Consider the following 21,836-nt stretch of genomic DNA (forward strand, 5'->3'; position numbering starts at 1 on the left):
CCTCTTTTTTTCTCCCTCCCTCTTTCTCTTCATCCCTTCCCTTTCTCATTGTTTGTTTCACTTGCCAGGAGTTATTTGTCTAATTTCTTCGTGAATAATTTCACATCTTGATTATGGTGTGCTTTTTTTGTCGAGACATAAAGTTTGCGAAATTTGCATTAGTTTTTTTTTTTTTTTTTTTTTTTAAATTTTTTTCCTGCTGAAGTTTGCAAAGCTCTTGGTTGCTGTGTGCAATATATGCTAGACTGCATTCCTATTAAGAGTGAATTCTTATTCATTACATCTCCTCTTTCCTAGGCATTCAAATTTTTGTGCCACTGCTGGTATTCTAACCGGAGGCCTCTCTGCGAACTGCGACTGATAAAACATTGTGCAGGACACTAATGGAAACAACACAAAATTCTCACTAATTTCTCTCCCGCCTCCTCTTTCACTTTCTTTATCTCATCTTCTTCTTTTTTTTTTCCAAATTTCATTTACTGAAGATACGGAAAACCTTTAGCCTTTTACCGTCGTCCCCATCAAGGGAGCCCTAATACGAAGATATATTAAGTAAACATTTACATGTCAGGGGGAGGAAAGCGAACAGGGAGCACTAACCTTGCTTCCCTTCTCCCTCTCTGCAACTCTTGGGGGAAAAACGTAATATTTTTCTCGTTATTTAATTATTAAAAATTGTTTGTTCCCTTACTCTTTACTTAGTTGGAGAAAAAAATAGAAAAAAGGTCTACTCTTTATTTACTTTTAAGGGAAAAAAAATCTTCTTCAAAAGAAAACAAATAGGAGGATTAAAAGTTGTAGGTGGGGAGATCTTGCTGATGAGCTTAAAATAATGAAAAGAAAGAAAAGAAAAAAAAATCGAGGCCTTTTGAGGCGTGAGGAGGTGGGCCGATTTGACTCATAGGTTGTTTTACATGGACATTTATTTTGTAATCTTGTGAAGGTGCGTCCAAACATAGTCGACCTGCCGCCGATCGACGAGGTGAATCTCTGGTGTCGAGGCAGTGTGGACCGTTCAGTCGACCGGCCGTTCAAATGTTTTTCACCAGTACTTATACTGTCTTATACCTACTTTCAAATCACTATTAAGAAGTAAGAAGCAGAACTTTATTCTTTCAAAGCACTAGCAAATAGCGCTTTTGATCATCAACATAACTATAAATCTACATAATCATCCATTCATACTTTGATAATACTTTTCTCCATTGTTTCAAGTTAGAGTTGTTAAATGTTATGGTCACCGGAGATTTACCATCTTTTATATTCCTGTCATCGAGTTATTTACAATTTTATTTATTACCTCACTCTCGTGATAAACGGGCAAGATTAGAAAGTAATGTAATCTGGATAATAATGAGTTCGAGATAATCTTTTGACTTGGGAATGTATACTACTTCATTGTTTAATGTTTCGAATGGGTACGTTCTCTTTTGGTGTATTTATTATCTTCTGGTGTGTTCTCTTTGGAGCGTGTTTAAATACTTATGAGTGGGTTGGTATATTGTTGGATTCTACCGTTTGGTAACTTCAGGAATGTTGAAGTAATATCAAGCTAATCCAGTTATGAGTTATGCTTGTAAAAGAAGAAGATTTATCCTACCTGTTAACGGAGTTTAGGACAGCATTGTTGTTGCTTTTTTTTTTACTTTGAAATTTAGGAGAAACGGAATTCTGTTAGAAAGGAATATTTGATGGTTGGATCCTATTAAATATAGGCATTTTAGGTAGTACATGAATTCTTTATAGGCCTTGTAATATTATGTATGACGGTACGCTACCCCTTTTATCTACCCTATTTTCCTATTCTGGTGTAAATCAGCTGTGTTAACAGCGCACGCAGGTATGCTATAAGCATGCGAGTATCCTCTCAGGTAGGAACTAGGAACCCACTTGCACCTTGCAATTAGCTACCCCATAAACCATTAAAATACCATCTGCCACGATTAATTATCTGAGGGAGATAATGATCTGGATTCTAACTGTTGAACAATAGGCGATATAGTTATAGGCATCCAAAGATGACAATTTGGCAATATCTTGTGGGAAAAGCTTAACTGATTACAGGAATTCTCTACTCAGAAGTACTGAATTAGGGCATTGCTCCGGTCAGAAATGGGTTTGGGTATCTTGCAATGCTGCAAAAGGCCACAACGGAAGCAGTTCCAAGATTCCAAGAAACCGTCATCATTGGATGGAAACAAACATTGGGTCGATTACCCATACTGAACTATGGAAGTTCATTCACTGCCCATGAAAATTATGAACCGTGTAATAATGCGAAAACATGGGTAAACCATATTGCAATAAGGACTTGTTGTGCTGATCTCAACCAGGAGATAAAACCAGATGCTGGGCGGCTTGTGAGATTTTTGTTTTCAATTTTCTGCAGTTTTTCCAATGCTTTTTCAATAGCCACACCATATATTATTTTGATAATTTTTGGGTTGTTTCATCGCCCATAACCATGACATAAAAAATTTGCAGGATTTCAATCAATTTTTCATAGGTAGATAGAAGGTAAGAAAGAAAACAGTTACAACACTCGTTTTTGCACTTATGACTTGGAATTATTAGTGCCGCTTCTAATTCCAAAACTTTCGCAAATCTCGGAATTGAAGTTTCTTCCCCCTCCCCTTGGACACGAGTCACCTGTTCCAGTTAGTAACCATGTGAGTATTACAACACATGATCCGTGGTACTGTAAACACATGTTTGTCTATTACAGCACGCTCTATGAAGTCTATATGGTTTTACATTTGAATTTTATACACCACATACAACACTGTACGTATACTGTACGATTTGAATATTATTCTCCATATTTCCACAAGATTCGAATGTTGTGTGTACGAATAACATATTCCTATACTTCTAACCATGATAACATGGTCTAATAAAAATTCAATTGTGTTAAATTTGCATGTCTGGGTGTCGAACTCACGTCAGTGCTAATTTTCAACAATCCAGACGCACAAATTGTAATTTCATTTTACGTAGCCATGTGTTTATTGTGTTCTGTAGGATTTTGCATTGCTTTGAATCTTTTTACATATCATGTTCAAGTTTCGAGTTTCGTCCAAGGAGTTTTCGAGAGTAGCTAATGGTCGAATTCGGGATGCTTAACAGTAAGAACGATTTGGCGTCATACCGTGTGATTCAGCAAGTATTTTCTTCGGGGAAGTACGAATGATTTTTCTATATGCAGAACCGTTTTCGTTGTCCGCAGGACTCAGAATTGCCGAAGGCGAAAGCCCGACCAAAGCCAAACCAAAACAAACTACTTAAAAATCCCATTGAAATACAGTGTGATCTAACCTCAGACCTTCTGTGAAAACAGACTCCCAACTGATGGTTTTTAACCCCATTACTTAATCATACATAATGAGATGCAAAGTGTACTAATAATGGACTACACATAAAACACCCTGTATACATGCAGCACATACAAAGTTTATCTTACGTCTTATTTACTGACACTGGTAAAATGATTTGCACTTATTTTATGCAGCACAAAAAGATTACTTTATCATAGCACTCTGCTCTGATACTATTTGCTGGGAGGTCATTGGTTTCCGGTGACTTTTTTCCTGACATTTGAATAATTCCTACATTCAAATTTCAGATTATTTACCAGGAACTGCACAGTATGACCTTCTACTTGCTATAGACGAGAGAGACCGAGAGTAACGTAATGTCGGGGAGGAGCTTTTGGGGGGAAATTCAAAGAAAATGATAAATCTTCATTGTTCTCACGTCTCCCCTCCCGACCAGTAGGAAATATTACACTGTCAGCACAATATTGGCTGCCTCTTTTACTGTCTAAAACACGAAATCAGCTTTGCCCTACAGTTTTGACAAATGAGGAATGCAAGCTCCCGGTCCCTTCTGGTAGAATGATATAGGTACATTGGTTTTATTATTCAGGAGAGGGGGGAAGGGGTTTAGTTTAGTTTTTGCTTGACCGCTCGAGGGTTCGGTATGAAGTGGATTTCCAGAAGTTGGCAGATGACATTCAGAATTAAAGAAAAATGGCTTAGCAACAAAAATTGGTGAGTTTATTTTTTATTCTTTGGGTGTGGGTGGGGGGGAACCTCGAACACTTTTAAAAGTTAAGAAGGGAACCGCAACAAAAAAAGTCTGGCCACCCCTGGAGTATATCAATCAATGATTAAAGCAATTTGAAGTATGTAATTATGAGACTACTAACAAGACATGTCAATATTGTAAATTGGATGATCAGAAACACGCACCCATGTGCGAGAAGAAATGAACCTAGTCTCTCTTCAAGAGGTAGACGAAACAATAGGTGGGAAAATCGAAAGACGTGCTCGGAGAAAAATTGGAAGTTTCTGACCTGTTTGGTTTTAGGTCTCGAGAACTTTTTGAAAGGTGGACATTTTTCCATTTTATTTTTTAGGAAAAATAATTGAATTACACCTAGGTGAAGTATATGGCAAATGAGAGGAATTTATGTGGCTAATTACTGGAGGAACAAGATATATCAGTGACCGGTGATATGAGAAGCAGATACGGAAAGTATGTAAGCATTAGGTGATGGTCGAATTTTTTGCCGTTCCATTCGTAGATTTTGTTTGCCTCTTGGACAACAAATTTCAACAATATGAATAAAAGAAAATGTGCTAGATACTCTTCATTGTTCACTTCACAATATCCTTCTAACATTCTTAGTTTCCCACTTTAAAAGAATTGAAGCAGTCTTAGCAGTCTATTTGATAATGCCGTAAAAGCACAAGATACGAAGAAAAACAATTCCTGTTCATCTAATCTCTCTTCTATTCTTCCTTCTGTCTCTTGCTCCTGTCTTTCTATGTTGTCCTTTCTTCATTCTTTTTCATCACTTTGTCATTCGGAGCACGTGTGACAAACTTTGCCTGAACAGACATTATTCCGCGTTATCCTTCTACATTACAAAACTTTCCCGTTCGCTTTTTTTTCCAGACAAAACAGTGGACTTGGAATTTTTTTCTCGTGATGTTTGGAAAGCATTTCGTCGCTCATTCTAAATATTCTTGAATAAACTTTACAAATTAGCCTAGCCCGAGGATTATTCTAGGAGACTTGCATACTGATGAATGTGGTTGTTGTTTTTTGATGGAAAAAAAAAAATAATAATAATAATAATAATAATAATAAGATCTGCTCGTTCGTGAATTGGTACAACCAAAGTGCTATCCTCGCCGGCTCATTTTCTTACCTTGGTAGCCATGACCATGGGATGGCTGGGAATGCGACGTCGGAACGCCGGCACTACCCGTCGTCGATGTCGTCGTGGTAACACCCGAGTAGCTATTCGACGTCGCGCTCGTTATATTCGACGTCACACCAGCTATACCATTACTGGTCGTCACACTAGAAGAAGTCGTAGAGGTAGTGGTCACGCTGGCGTTACTACTGGAGGTCACGGTACTACTGGACGGTGTGACGGTGGTGGTGGTGGGGTTATCACAGGTAGGAGTGGGGGTGCTGTTCGTGGTGGTGACGGATGACGGTACTGGGGTCACACCTGAAGAAAAACCAAAAAGAAAATGAATTAGAACAATAGATTTACAAATGTTGTAGTTTCCGACTTGAAGTTGACACATCATTGTAAGTTAAATGTGATTGTTGGCAAATCAAAATGTCATTTAATACCAATATTAATTTTGTACGGCTCTATACTCGTAGATCACATACATTCGTATCAGTGATACAAGAGGAGGTCCTGAGTTCGATTCCCGACAAGGTCTAAGTTTTTTCGACTCTACCTAGATTTCGAGGTGAGGACAAATGAGTAGCTACTTTATTTGATTAGCGACCAATGGCTGCATAGCCAGTGTAGAACGATTATTGAAATATGGATATTGATTGCAAAGGAGGCACTTAGTAATGCTGTGATATCCACAAAGATTTGTGAAAAAGCTTTGCTTTAAACACAAATCATTTGAGATTTTGAAATTGATTGAGAAGAGGCTGTCAGCTTCACCAAAAATTAATCGTCTTCAACAATACTTTCTTTTTTTGATTACTCAACATCTTGAATACAATAACTGGTAGGTATCACAATAAATTTAACAACAAAAAAGGGGGCCATTTATATACTTTAATGATTTCGCTTCATACATACCTCGTCTATGATGAGAGTGCCCGCTATTTTCTTCCTTCACCGGCGTGCTCGGATCACTACTAGGCGCGGCGGCGGCAGGGGCGGTTCCACTATTACCGCTACTACTATTGTTTCGACCGCCACTCTGGCCGCCCCTGGGCACTTCCTGCTTGATCAGCTGTTCGCGCTGCAGTCGTGTGGTGACCCCGGTATTGTTGAAGATGGGGTCGAGTGGGGGCAGAACGTTGTTGAGGTGGTTGACCCCGGCGGCGCCCTTACCCATTTTGCCGCCTCTCGTACGAGCGCGGGATTTGTTATAACCTGGGGAGAGAAGAAAAATCAAGAATGTTTTAATTTGTCACACGTATTTTTTTCGAGCTTTTCAAAAGGGGACAGATCGGGTTTTCGGTGCCAAAACTAGACATCTTGGAACTTTGACCTTGTAATGTCAACTTTGCTAGGATTGACATATATACCGACAGATTCCCTTGGATTTTAGCTTTTTTTTTTCAAGACCAAAACCAATAATCGGCTGCTTATTCGAAAAGATATGAGTTTTCAGATGTCCACTTTTGGAACTGGACTATTTAATTGCTGACTTTATTCTGTACCAATGACACAAGACCTTGTTTAGACTGCGGGAGTAAAGAGACTTTTCAGTCTCATTCTGGCAGTATGAACTGGGTATATTTTATTCTCTCTCTTCGGTACTTACGTATAGCTCGCTTGTAGTTCTCGCGTTTCTTGGACAGATAATAGTACTCTACACAGTCGGACGGTGTTCTCCTCTCTAGGAAGGACGCGATGAGGCCAAAGTTCTTCTGATGATGAATGTACTTGTCCCGGAATACTTCCCGCTCCTGAAATCGCAAAGAATTGGTTCAGTTAATTTAATTAATTGGTAAATAAAAAAAAAAAAAATGTACCTTTGAACCGCTTTCGCATTGGTTCAATTAGGTTTTACCTCCGTGGATTGTCTCAGGATTGAGTTAACTCCGAGGTTGACCTGGGTATTAAGTATAGGGAAATACTCGTTTCATCTCAATCCCAAGTTGGTAATGCCCCACAGCATTAATTCACATATCAAGCGAGCCGGGAGGTGCGCGAATGTCAAGAGTTCGAAGCGACACCCGGTCTATATTAAATAAACGAAACCGACCTTTAAAAAAAGTAAATGCCTCGTTTGGGATTGAACCTGCGCCCTCCTGTTTACCAGGTGAGCGTCTTTACCACTACACATGGACCTTTGAACCGCTTTCGCATTGCTTCAATTAGGTTTTACCACCGTGGATTGTCTCAGGATTGAGTTAACTCCGAGGTTGACCAGGGTATTAAGTATAGGGAAATCCTCGTTTCATCTCAATCCCAAGTTGGTAATGCCCCACAGCATTAATTCACATATCAAGCGAGCCGGGAGGTGCGCGAACGTCAAGAGTTCGAAGCGACACCCGTCTATATTAAATAATCGAAAACCGACCTTTAAAAAAAGTAAATGCCTCGTTTGGGATTGAACCTGCGCCCTCCTGTTTACCAGGTGAGCGTCTTTACCACTACACACTACACTACCGAGTTAGGTCTACATTGTATTGTGCTTATCATGACGAGACTTCTACACATACGAAGCCACATTTAACTAACACAATCGGGTTTGCTGTAGCACCATTTAAACACAACATAATCTTGGGAGAAGTTATGTTAATGCCTGATGGTGCTGATCTAAGGTTAGAATGACGCTAATGGATCGAGTCCGATTGAAAAAACATCGCTACTCAGCTCGGTTAAAACTTTATCCTAAACAGATAAGGTTTGTTCTGGGAACGGCTGGCTTTTTCTTATCCTGTTCTTTTTTCTTCGATTTGGGAATGATAAGACCTACTTTTCTGTGCACTTTCTTCCATCAATATAAATCCTCCAAGAACTTGGTTGGGTGAAAGAGCTCACTGCGTGAGAATCCTGCCGTAAATCCTTAAGAAAAAAACTTTCGCTTCAAAACTCGACACCTCACTTCGTTTGATTTTGAGGCGATAAAACCTTAGCAATTAAAATTCCCCCTATCAAACCTCTTGAAAATAATAATAATCCCAGGAATTAACCTCAGTGGTGCAGTGTTTAACGCGTTGGACTTTGACTCTAGAGGTTGGTGGTTCAAGTCCAAGTCAACTCATATAATTTATCTAACGATATTTGTGACAAGCATTTAAGTATGCTTAACATAATTAAAAGTTATTTTAAAATTTCTTATAAGTTCAGGGTTGGCCTCGACAATAGTAGCGGAATTCTCACCTGTTGAGTCCACATTTTGGCCTGGGCGCGGTCTCGCATTTCAGCCTCGTAGTCCGTAACGCTAAAACCTTACCGAATACAATTCCTCCTATCAAACCTCTTGAAATAAATCTTATATTATAAGAACGAGATCCATTCACTCATTCACATTTCACATTTCACACACTGATCGCTCTATCTCTAGAACCACAACACCTAGAAAGCTGAAATTTGGTAGGAATATTCCTTTTATGGTCTAGGTGTGCAATAAGAAAGGATTTTGCGAAAATCTAAACCGATCCTGAGATATGATCAATTTTTGATCGCTAAAATCACCATAAATACACAGAGTGCAGCTGCAGAGACTGCGGGAGAGAAAACTTTTCCTCACTCGCCTAATATTTGAGTTTCGTTTATGTTTTTAGTTTGACAAAATTAACCTCAGTGGTGCAGTGTTTAACGCGTTGGACTTTGGCTCTAGAGGTTGGTGGTTCAAGTCCAAGTCAACTCATATAATTTATCTAACGATATTTGTGACAAGCATTTAAGTATGCTTAACATAATTAAAAGTTATTTTTGAATTTCTTATAAGTTCAGGGTTGGCCTCGACAATAGTAGCGGAATTCTCACCTGTTGAGTCCACATTTTGGCCTGGGCGCGGTCTCGCATTTCAGCCTCGTAGTCCGTAACGCGAAAACCTTACCAAATACAATTCCTCCTATCAAACCTCTTGAAATAAATTTAATAATAATTCTAAAACAAAGCCTCCCAGGGTCGGCCTCGCTACTCACCTGTTGAGTCCACATTTTGGCCTGGGCGCGGTCGCGCATTTCCGCCTCGTAGTCCGTAACGCGGCCGTTGTTGTTGATGAAGCGAGGTCCGGTGAACGGGTGGCGGGGGTCGCAAATGATGGGAGGTATCACAGATAGAGAGTGGCGACGACGGTCCTCAGCCTGGGGGAGGGAAGGAGATTAATCAAATGAAAGGGCCCACATCTGTGGCTGAGTGGTCAAGAGCACTGACTCTCAACCCGCAGGTGCTGTTTCCCGGGGGCAGGGCGGAAATTTTCTAACCAAAATTTTCCGTTCTTCGATAGCCATGGATGTAAAAGAATGTGCCTTGAAGTAATGCGAAAGCTTGATTTTTTTTTTTTTTTTTAATAATTTTAATTCGTGCGACCTTAGGCCTTTTACAATATCCACAATTTTGCCCGAGTCTACTTGAAGATCAGCTTTTAGTTGTTATCACCAAACGTTTAAAAATACTTCCAAGAATTCAGAAAAGTCTGTCAGACTAGAGGGAAGCAAATACCAACTGTCCCGAAAAGTTAAAAACCACTGTCTGTTTGTTGTGCGATACTGTTTCTTATGCAATAATGTTTGTTACGCGATAACTCTTGAAAGGTTAATCAGATTTTTCCCCTACTTTTTACAAGATTTTTTTTTTTATTTCCTTGAAAGGTATGGCTCACTTGACTAGTTTGTCCTGATCTGGAGACACCCTGTACACAACAAGACCTAATAGCAGCCAATGAAATCGCAATCAAGACTGCAACACATTGGCGCAATATTTGACGTTGACAATGTTTTTTTACGGAAAGTAAGTAAGTAAGTACTTATAGAAAGAAGTCTTATAGCCTATATGTTTTTCCGTCACAACCCTCAATTGTCTACCGCTACCCTAACTCACCTCTTGTTCCTGAAGGCCGTCCATAATTTCCGCCAGGTCGGCGTCCGATTTGACCCGCGCTCCGACGCGACTGAACCGCTCCTTGTCCTCGCGGTTGTAGCGGATCTCCGGGAACATCTTCTCGTACACTTCGCGCGCTTTGAGCTCCCGCGCCTTGCGCTTGCTCGAGTTCTCGATCTGAGGGAAGACACAAAATAACACGAATATTAGAATATTGCTTGCCACACGGAAGGTCCCAGGTTCGATCCCCACTCTAGACGAAATTGTGCTTCTTAGATAGTGGTATAACTTGAAATCCACGGAAGCTACTTTATTACTCCTCCTTTTTGTATCACTAAAAACTCCTTTTTGGATTATTAAGAACTCCTTTTTGTACTATTAAAAACTCCTTTTTCGATCATTAAAAAATCTTCCATTAGTGAAATCTCTCATTAAGTCATTGGTGAAACCCACCTGCACCACCAGTGAATTTGGCACTTTGGACCTACCTTCTCGACTTTCTTGAACCACTGCGCGGCCAGAGTGCAATAGGTCTCGGTGAGTCTGGTCTGGCGTGCGGCCTCCTCTTGTTTTCGCTTCCGTATCATCTCCACAAGGCGAGGCCGGAACTCGGCATGCCGGGCCGCGTTCTGCTGGAACGTCGGAGTGTCCATGGGCTGGTTGTAGATCGGCTGAGGAAGAAAGAAAAAACGGGCGATTAGAAAATAATGAACCTCACATGGAAAGTAAGCTGAAGAAATAATCATTGCCAAAATAGTTATAGTTCATCCAGATCAATGTGACAGCAATGAGTCATCAACCCAAAATGAAGGAACCAATCAGATTGTAGGAAATCCTTACATTGTATAATGTTGTGGTTTCCGACTTGAAGTTGACACAACATAGTAAGTTAAATGTGATTGTTGGCAAATCAAAATGTCATTTAATACCAATAGACTTCATTATTCATTTTGTACGGCTCTATACTCGTAGATCACATACATTCGTATCAGTGATACACGAGGAGGTCCTGGGTTCAATTCCCAGGGTCTAAGTTTTTTCGACTCTACCTAGAGTAGATTTCGACGTGAGGACAAATGAGTAGCTACTTTATTTGATTAGCGACCAATGGCTGCATATGCATACACTCAGAAATGTATCAGTATAAAACAATTATTGAAATATGGATATTGATTGCAAAGGAGGCACTTAGTAATGCTGTGATATCCACAAAGAGTTGTGAAAAAGCTCTGCTTTAAACACAAATCATTTGAGATTTTAATAACAAAAAGGGGGCCATTATTTATTATGTTAAGGCGGTCTCTTCCTGATCCCTGATGTGCCGCGTCCATTTTAGTTTAGGACTATTGCACTGTAAAAATAAGGAAAGTAAAAAAGGGGGCCATTTATATACTTACATTGTATATACCTTAATGATTTCGCTTCATACATACCTCGTCTATGATGAGAGTGCCCGCTATTTTCTTCCTTCACCGGCGTGCTCGGATCACTACTAGGAAAGAAACGGGCGATTAGAAAATAATGAACCTCACATGGAAAGTAAGCTGTTCATCCAGATCAATGTGACAGCAATGAGTTATCAACCCAAAATGAAGGAACCAATCAGATTGCAGAAAATCCTTACATTGTTGCAGTTGAGGTAAAGGTCTATTTTTGATAAACTCTCTCTTTTAAAGTGCAGAGGTAGCTCTAAGTTCAGAGGTTGGATTCCAGAACAGGTAAGGTGGATATCGCCTTACCTGACTTTGTTTCACTGTCGGAGGAAGCACTGTGCAACATACCTTCCCCTTTTGAAGATTCTCTACCATTGTACATGTGATATGTTTGGCAACAATGCCTATTTTTTTGCTGTCACATTGATCTGGACACACTATAGTTTGGAGGATTGTCATAGTTTTTCAGAGTGTTAGATTTCGGCCAGTTATAGTAAGGAAGTCTGGTGACTGGCTAACCCGATCCCTACTAAAAAAAATAGCAAAGGTTGAATGTGAAGGGCACCCACTCGTAAAATTCGTAGCCAAAACCAAATGTCAGCCAAAAGCAATCACCCTAGTTAGGGCTGAAGAAAAAGTAGAGGAAGAACAGGCAGAATACTTACCAGATCGATTGGAGGACCTAGTCTTTGCATTTGAGCATGAGCCTGCATCGCTAGTTCCTGCAAAATAAACAACAGACACGAATAATTATTAACATAGGAATAAATCATGTTAGGAACTAGGAAGGGTACCTAACTTACTGAGGCTTAGCTGTAGGGGCAAACAGCCCTAAAAGGCGGGTTAAGCTTATACGAAGCCAGCCTAGTTAGCTTAGTTGGTAGTGCGTCTGCCTTGTAAGCGCTAGGCCGCGGGTTCGATTCCCGTCCGGGGTGGATTTTATCCTGATGGGATAATGTTCGTTCTCGGAACGGCTGGCTTTCTCTTATCCTGTCTTCCTTCTCTCTTCGATTTCGGGACGATAAGACCATAGCAGTTACAGTTCCCTCTGTCAAACCTCTTTCAAAAAAAAAGCTTATACGAATCTACTTGGAAGGGAGTGAAAGGAGTGGGTGGCACATTGAGTAGAAAACTGATTTGTGTGTCAAAGGCACCACACTTATGAGACTTTCTGGGGCGATTTTAGAAACAAAGGAAAAAAATTGCACTCTAATAAATATCAATAAAATAATTTTTGATCCTAAAGTCGGTAAAAAATACAAGGCCGCAGCTCGTGACTTACCCTATTTCTTTTGTACACTAATTGAGCTAGGGGTTGTTTCGGGGGCTGAGGTTTGATGCTCTCTTGTTCCTCCAGCAGCTTTTTCAACGCCTCCTCTAACGCTTTCTGCAAGAAAAACCAAACAATGTCCAGATTAGCATTTAGCTGTACATATTTTTACTTTCTTATAAAATGCATCAATTTTAAATTAATATCCTTTTCATTGAGGTCATGTCAGGTCATTGACCCTGACATTCACATGTCCATTGAGGTCACTGACCCCAAACTTTCATTTGCCTCGAGTTCACTAACCCCAACCTTCATTTCTCACCTCTTTCTCTCAGGTTTGAATAATAGAAGACGAGAAAATCGTCTTCTTCAATCATCTAGCCTAACCCTGTGTATAACCACAACCTAGAGGCGTGTCCACATATAGTCGACGACCGTCGATCGACCTTCCATCGATGCGAATCGACGGGGATCGATGGTCGTTCGACTTAGGTTTAGACACGCCTTAAGTGGACACACCGGAGATCCCCTCAGGTAACAAATACAGAAGACCTTGTTTAGACTGTGGGGGTAAGGGGGGGACTTTTTAGTCTAATTTCGGCAGTACAAACAGGGTATATTCTATTCTTTGTTCTATTCTTTTCATTGACCGCAACCTTCATAAGGTCATTGACCCCATTTCTCACCTCTTTCTCCTTGAGGTCGTTGACCCAGGTTTCCGCCTGGGCAATGTCCTTGTCCACCTTCCCGATCTTGCCTATCAGCTCGTCCTTGACCGTCTTGAGCGTCGTGTCCTCCTTGACGGGGTCCGGAGGCAGGGTCGGCGAGATGGCCTCCACCTGGGGGTTGTACACGGAGCCGGGCCCCCCGCCCACGCCCCCGGCCCCGCCCATCGAACTCAGCACCCCCGTGTTCTGGCTGTGATCCTGCGGGGGGAAACAGAAAATAAATGGTTGGATTAGAATAGAATTGTCTAGGTCTTCTATCCCTAAATAGACAAAAGTAATGTATTTCTGGCTAAATCAAAGAGTATTTTTAAAGTATAGTATACCCATTATTAAGGTAGAAAGAAACACACTAATATCACGTCACGTGAGCTCATATGACGTGAGAGTAGTGCAGCGTTTAAGTATAGTAGTATAGTATACCCATTATTAAGGTAGAAAGAAACACACTAATATCACGTCACGTGAGCTCATATGACGTGAGAGTAGTGCAGCGTTTCTGAACGAAACTACCTACAATATTATGAGAAGACTTTTTCTGAATCCCCATGAGCTATGAGAAAACTTTTTCTGAATCCCCATGAGCTATGAGAAAACTTTTTCTGAATCCCCATGAGCTTATCAATTTTAAATTAATATCCTTTTCATTGAGGTCATGTCAGGTCCTTGACCCTGACATTCACATGTTCATTGAGGTCACTGACCCCAAACTTTCATTTGCCTCGAGTTCACTAACCCCGACCTTCATTTCTCACCTCTCTCTCTCAGGTTTGAATAATAGAAGACGAGAAAATCGTCTTCTTCAATCATCTAGCCTAGCCCTGTGTATAACCAAAACCTAGAGGCGTGTCCACATATAGTCGACGACCGTCGATCGACCTTCCATCGATGCGAATCGACGGGGATCGATGGTCGTTCGACTTATGTTTAGACACACCTTAAGTGGACACACCGGAGATCCCCTCAGGTAACAAATACAGAAGACCTTGTTTAGACTGTGGGGGTAAGGGGCCTTTTTAGTCTCATTTCGGCAGTACAAACAGGGTATATTCTATTCTCTGTTCTATTCTTTTCATTGACCGCAACCTTCATAAGGTCATTGACCCCATTTCTCACCTCTTTCTCCTTGAGGTCGTTGACCCAGGTTTCCGCCTGGGCAATGTCCTTGTCCACCTTCCCGATCTTGCCTATCAGCTCGTCCTTGACCGTCTTGAGCGTCGTGTCCTCCTTGACGGGGTCCGGAGGCAGGGTCGGCGAGATGGCCTCCACCTGGGGGTTGTACACGGAGCCGGGCCCCCCGCCCACGCCCCCGGCCCCGCCCATCGAACTCAGCACCCCCGTGTTCTGGCTGTGATCCTGCGGGGGGAAACAGAAAATAAATGGTTGGATTAGAATAGAATTGTCTAGGTCTTCTATCCCTAAATAGACAAAAGTAATGTATTTCTGGCTAAATCAAAGAGTATTTTTAAAGTATAGAAGTATAGTAGTATAGTATACCCATTATTAAGGTAGAAAGAAACACACTAATATCACGTCACGTGAGCTCATATGACGTGAGAGTAGTGCAGCGTTTCTGAACGAAACTACCTACAATATTATGAGAAAACTTTTTCTGAATCCCCATGAGCTCACGTGACGTGATAGTAGTGTGTTTCTACCTTTAATCTCAGGCTGAGTGAGGTTGTTGTGAGTAGGAGGCTAGCACTAGGTAATTTGCCAGTCAAATTCATGAAACAGTTTTGTTCGGCGAAAGTAAAGAGACCTTTTAGTATCGTTCTGAAAGTCACTTCTATTCTATGCTAATAAAAGAGAACTTAATCCGCAGAATATCATCAAACACAGAAATCACCAGTCAAACCAAAACCGGATCGTAAAAAAACTCTCCACAACAAAATCATAAAACCCCTAGAAAAAATAAAAATAAGCGTAGGTAGGTATTTGATACTAAAAACTCCTTCCATGGAAGTTTGAAATTCCATAACTTCCAAATCTGCACTTAGAAGTGACTTGAATCTAAAACCGACTCCACTTTAGATGCGAATCAAAAACCTGACTCCCGATATTATCAGTATTTTAACGACCAAACCTAAATCCGTCGATTTAACAACAACAACAAAACACACACATAACGGTGTCACATTCAAACAACTCACATCATTTATATGTTCACCACCTTACCTCATGTACAAAATAAAAACATGACCTTCGATATTATCAGTATTTTAACGACCAAACCTAAATCCGTCGATTTAACAACAACAACACACACACATAACGGTGTCACATTCAAACAACTCACATCATTTATATGTTCACCACCTTACCTCATGTACAAAATAAAAACATGACCTATAGAACGAAAATATACCAGTATACCTACGTTTTATATCCAATATAGAATTAATATAGGTACCTACAGTATTAGTACATAACATTCACTATAGCCTTATAATGTAACTATGTATTAGCTATGTATAAGAACTAAGAACATTAAAATCTCTATTGACTGAATATACCTACGTATTGGATCATTATAGTTAGGTATTCGTATTAGACTAAGTATTAGAATATTGCTAGTATTACGAGATATTTCAAGGTAATCCTTGCCCTGATCTCCAGAACTTGGTGGCTCACCTACTAATCATCGGGTCTACAATTTGTAGCTGAGAGTCCTGAGTTCGATACTTAGCAGTGTAGAATCGAAAATACGCTAAGTGTACCCACAAAAACACGCTATAAATTGAACTTGCAAGCTAGAACTAGTTGTAACCTGCAAAGTTTTGTCTGTCCTTTATCTATGTTTCTGAATAAAAAATTGTCTTTTGTATACTTCAAACATCTTGATAATCCGAACCTCTCGATAATTCGAATAAAAAACTCAGGTCCCCTGAAATTCGACTTATCAAGAGTGGACTCTAATACCCCAGACACTTGGACCCTGGTATTGGCAACTGGTAAACATTCTCATACTTTATCGATCTCAAGCACATAAGAACACCTGAGATATATCTATATCTCTCTCTCCCAATAATTCAATATCTATATTCTATCTCCTATCGCGCAACACCAAGCTCCCACGTTCACTTTGCTTCCCCCCTACGCTCCAACGACAGACACCTACTCATCGCTCCCTCCACGCAAAAGTTCAATACTCTTCACGAACAGAGACGAGCACAGAACTTTAATTCTCAATCTTACAGTGGAGACTTATTTCAAGTGACACGAAGTTTGACCAGGTGCTTGAATATTACTTGAACGAATGATAACTGTCTGGCTGGAGGATATTAAACAGGAAGTAGACCAGCTTAGTCTGGCTGCGAGAATTTTAACAGGGAGTGAGTATACCTGCCTGAATTTCCCTTGCTAAAGAAATAGCAAAGGTTGGGTGCGAAGGGCATCCACTCGTAAAATTTGTAGCCAAATGTCAGTCCAAAGCAATCATCTTAGTTAGAGGGCTGATTGAGAAGCCAACGAAAAACGCCAACCCCGTCTGTACACGGGAAGAGGCGAAGAGGATAAGCGCAGTTTACAATGCACAGTATATTTCTCTACTTTATTAGCACAGTGCGCAGCACATTAACCCTAGTTTCTATGCGCAGGGCAGTACATACCCTAGTTTATAGAGAGCAGTACTTACCCTAGTTTCGATGCGCAGGGGCTGGATCAGGTCGGCTTTGACGAGACCCGCAGGTCCGTCGCTCAGTCTTAGTTTCTTGGAGGGAGGGTTGAGATCAATAGGGGAGGGGAGGCTTATCACTAGGCCCCCGTGCTCATTCCTAGAATAGAATAGAAATTGGAATTCCATTAGAATAGAATAGAATAGAAATTAGAATTGGAAAAAAAAAACATTACCTAAGTACCTACTTTCCTTCCTATACGTATAAAGTCGGACGAAAATGGGCTAAAATTCACCTTGTTTTTCTAAACCCCGGGGACCTCCCGCGCGGACGGACCTTATCCTAAACAGATAAAGATCGTTCTCTGAACGGCTGTTTTTCTCCCATCCTGTCCTTCTCTTTTCAATTTCGGGAAGATAAAACCTTTGTGGCCACAGTTCCCTCCAAGTCAGTACTTTCATATTACATACTATAGATCAGGGATTCCCAACTAGCGGCCCGAGGGCCACATGTGCCCCGCCAGGCTTTTTTTTTGGCCGCGAAGCTTTTTGGGTGGGTCCCCTAGGGCTTGATTTTTACTCTTTTACTATGGGATGCACTCCCAATGTAGCATGTGGCCCGCACCGCATGCGTCTAATGTAGCAGTTGTTTCATTGCTACGAAATAAAAACGGCCGTGGAACACTCATCTTAAAAAAAAAAAGTTTAATAAGTTCCCTATAGACTTACACGTGAGCCGGGGAGGTTAGGTAAGGTTGAGCTGTGAGGGGGATTCGGGTTCGAATCTGGGGGGAGGCAGACGATGAATTGTCCAGCCGAGAGTTGGGTCGGGGCAGGTTCTCACTCACTATCATCTGGAAAATTGAAAAAAAAAAAAAAAAAAAGAATTAGAAAAAAAAATATTGATATTGAAAATTAATCATTAATAATATTTCCTACTAATATTCGAATTGACTTACAGATTAGAAATGTGTGTAGAGTGAGTGAGTTATAAAAAATAACCACTCTTTTCAGTGGACTACTCTCAAGCAATGAGTTGCATCCTTTTCCTCGTAAAATTTTTGTAGCCAAAACCAAAGGTCAGCCCAAAGCATTCACCCAAGCTAGGGATGATTGAGAGGCTGACGAAAACGTCTGAGTCTGAACACAGAAAAAGGGAGAGAAGAAGAATGAGTTGTATCCTAAAATATGTAACTCCCTCTGGGTGTAAGATTTCTTTATACATCTGGGAGTGGACTACGAAAGGGTAGTTCTTTTTTGTAACTTATTCACTATTTAGTTTTAACTATTTATTCACACACTGTTTAGACTGCGGGAGTAAAGGGACTTTTCAGTCTCATTCTGGCAGGATAAACAAGGTATATTCTATTCTATTCTAATTCTATTTACACATCTCTACAGAGACCTATCATTAGTTTCCACCCTGCAACTAAAACTTGGGAGATAAAACTTTTGTGTCGCCCAGTATGTATGAACTTTGCCTGAGCTATGGTCATTGGTTCAAGTTGATTGCATGGTCAGATTTCTTTATACATAGATAGGAGTTTGTTCTCCGTATACCTAGCTGACGATCAAAGTAAACTATGCCGTCCCTCTCAAATATAATCAAATCTATATTCACCCGGGTTCCAATCCCACTCGGGGCGAACTTTGTCCCAAACAGATACAAAAAAAGGTTCAGTCTCGGAACGGCTGTTTTTTTTTTTTTTTTTTTTTTTTTTTTTGCGGTTTAAAAGAGGGAATAGTTTTTATTATGATTATGATCTAAACCAGATTTGTAGATCTCTCCCTACCAATTTCCTGTGTATCTCTCTCCTTCTATGTGACTGACAGAGAGGTCTACAGTAAAAATTTCTGCTGGACCTTGGAAAAATGGTCCGAGGCACGACGGAGATTCCGACCGTCCGATCACGCCTAAAATCCAACGAGAAATTGCCTTCGAACTTTTCTACCACATTTCATCGGAATCCTATTAATAATAAATCTGATTTTTTTCAAGAGGTTTGACAGAGGGAACTGTAACTGCTATCGTCCCGAAATTGAAAAGAGAAGGAAGAAAGGATAGGAGAAAGCCAGCCGTTCCGAGAACGGACATTATAAGTTCAGGATAAAATCCGCTGAATCCTGTGGTCATTAGACGATTTTCACCAGACGAGAAGCAGGAGTCAAACAAAACATATGAGAATTTGACGAGAATAGAAAGTTCAAAGACTTCATAGCTTGTTCACTTGTTCACTATGGAAATATTGAGGAGCAAAATACAATACAGCTGTCCCCATGGCACCTGGGTGTCGCATCTGATATAGAATATGAGACAAATAGAATAGACCAGGGGTTTCCAACTTCCATGAGTATGCGGGCCACATGCTACAATGGGAGGTACTTTGCGGGCCACATATGTACATAGGGGAGCATTGTAGGACCTCCCCCCCCCCCCCAACTTTTCAGAAATGCAGTCCGATCGATCTTTGAGCGCCGCAAGCAAAATTTTTCAAAAAGTATTCTCCTAATTGTAGCTGAACACTAAAGGGGGTCAGTTTCCAGGTAAGTTTGTATAAATCCCAAAAAGCTTTGCGGGGCACAAAAATGGTCTGGCGGGTCACACGCGTGGCCCGCGGGCCGCTAGTTGGAAACCCCTGGAATAGACTATTCGCAATCAATATACAAAGCCAGTCAGCTGATTGAATACATTGATATAAGTGTCTGAATTGGTTGGTGAGACAGCCGACATGATCCGTTCGTTCACCTTTGATATAGTCTCGTGGCTTTCGACAGTCCATAGTTCAGTGAACGGCTGAAGGAAGGAGATGTCCAATAGGGCTCAGAAATTGATCGAATTTCTTTTTCCGACCGAGAGTAGACCAGCTTAGTCTGGCTGGGGGACTTTGAACAGGGAGTATACCAGCCTGAATTTCCCCTGCTAAAGAAATGGCAAAAGGTTGAGTGCGAAGGGCATCCAATCATAAAGTGTGTAGCCAAATTGCAAAAACCAAATGTCAGCCAAAAGCAATCACTCTAGTTAGGGCTGCTTGAGAGGCTGACGAAAAACGCCGACCCCGTCCGAACACAGGAAAAGGCGAGCAAAAAGAACAGAAGGAATTTACAAGAACACTAGTTGATCAGCCTAGCTTGGGAGGGTAGCGCGTCTACTTTGAAAGCGCTAGGTTGCGGGTTCGATTCCCACCCGGGGCGGAGACATAAGATTCAATATCGAAACGGCTAGCTTTCTCCTATCCTGTTATCCTTCTGTCTATCAAACCTTTTCGAAAAACACTCGGTAGTTGAACTGACCCACTAGGCATTGTACGAGTTCGTGTTGCTGTCATTTGCTGTTATTTCGGGCGTGTCATGGAGACTGACAGACACATACATTGATATAAGTGTCTGAATTGGCTGGTGAGACAGCCGACATGACCCGTTCGTTCACCTTTGATATATGTAGTCTCGTGGCTTTCGACAGTCCATAGTTCAGTGAACGGCTGAAGGAAGGAGATGTCCAAAGGTCCAATAGGGCTCGGAAATTGATCGAATTTCTTTTTTAAAGCGCTAAGTTGCGGGTTCAATTCCTGCCCGGGGCGGAGACATGAGATTCATTATCGAAACGGCTAGCTTTCTCCTATCCTGTTATCCTTCTGTCTATCAAACAACACTCAGTAGTTTTCGAAAAACACTCAGTAGTTGAACTGACCCACTAGGCATTGTACGAGTTCGTGTTGCTGTCATTTGCTGTTATTTCGGGCGTGTCATGGAGACTGACAGACAGGCTAAAGGTTCCTATTCCTAAAATTCAAACTGAGGAACATTATTTATTCCCAACACACACTCAAAGTTCACGCACTCTTCTCGGCTCGAGTCATGCAATGATTGCAATGTCTATAGAAGAACAAGGCTAGGAAATTATATATAGGAGAAAGAGAAATAGGACGAAACACCCGGGACCCAATTGGTAGTCGACTACCTTAAAAAAAAAAAGTCATGGGACCAAATTGGCGTTCTTCCCGAAGAAGAACAAATAGGAGGAATAGTAGGAAGAAAACGACGAAGAGGAGGAGGACGGAAAAACAGGAGAAGAGGAAGAAAAAGGAGGAGGGGTAAGAGAAGAAAACGAAAAGGGGAATAATTAGGAGTAGAGAAGGAAACAAACAGAAAGTTGAGGGCTTCAAGGAACAAAACAAAATTTAAGGGATAGAAGAGGGGAAGAGGAGAAAAGGAGGAGTAAAAATAGGATAGCAGACAAGTTAAGGGTTGTAGAGAGGTAACAAAGGAATGGAAAAGAGAAGACAGAAGTGGCGGAGAAAGGGAGAAAAAGACGGAGAGAGGAGGGAAAGAAATTGAAAAGACAGGGGCGATGACGTCATTACACAAACACAGAATTTTCTTCAAAGTCACGCCATTTGTCTCGTAGCTAGTTACTTCCGCCGTAAGATTAGATAAGTTAGTGCAGAAAAACGGTCAAAAAAGGACTTCGGATCCAAAGGTCCAAGTTCAGTCATTCAAATTCCTCTGTATTTCACAAATTAATTGCATAATGATTCATTTTTGCATTTCACAAAAACCTGTGACTGAAAAATTAGAGGAAACTGCAAGTAAAGTCCATGTCCATTTATACAAATTGTGTCTAAATCATCTGATAAATAACCTGATAAGTGCGATGAGTCCATTGAAAGCCGAATTGCAATGTTAATTGCTCGAACAGTGGTAAGCTGGGAATACAGAGTAGGAACTAAGAAGTACTTAC

At 40.9% G+C, this 21,836-nt stretch overlaps 1 protein-coding gene across 1 annotated transcript in view; it reads right to left on the bottom strand.

The window, feature by feature from the left end:
• Positions 1-5,189: 5,189 nt before the first annotated feature.
• LOC103511607 (nuclear receptor corepressor 1) overlaps positions 5,190-21,836 on the bottom strand; it is an 84,829-nt gene continuing 68,182 nt past the window's right edge. The window contains exons 7-17 of the mRNA XM_026825358.1: positions 17,828-17,952; positions 17,120-17,258; positions 14,599-14,838; positions 12,770-12,874; positions 12,153-12,209; positions 10,543-10,725; positions 10,055-10,231; positions 9,157-9,318; positions 6,819-6,963; positions 6,125-6,424; positions 5,190-5,524 (exon numbers count right to left, since the gene is read on the bottom strand). Of these exons, the coding sequence (XP_026681159.1) occupies positions 5,190-5,524; positions 6,125-6,424; positions 6,819-6,963; positions 9,157-9,318; positions 10,055-10,231; positions 10,543-10,725; positions 12,153-12,209; positions 12,770-12,874; positions 14,599-14,838; positions 17,120-17,258; positions 17,828-17,952 (1,968 nt within the window). The remainder of the gene's footprint in view (positions 5,525-6,124; positions 6,425-6,818; positions 6,964-9,156; positions 9,319-10,054; positions 10,232-10,542; positions 10,726-12,152; positions 12,210-12,769; positions 12,875-14,598; positions 14,839-17,119; positions 17,259-17,827; positions 17,953-21,836) is intronic.

This window comes from Diaphorina citri, unplaced genomic scaffold, assembly GCF_000475195.1.
Source record: "Diaphorina citri unplaced genomic scaffold, Diaci psyllid genome assembly version 1.1 scaffold34, whole genome shotgun sequence".
NCBI classification, from domain to species: Eukaryota; Metazoa; Arthropoda; class Insecta; order Hemiptera; family Psyllidae; genus Diaphorina; species Diaphorina citri.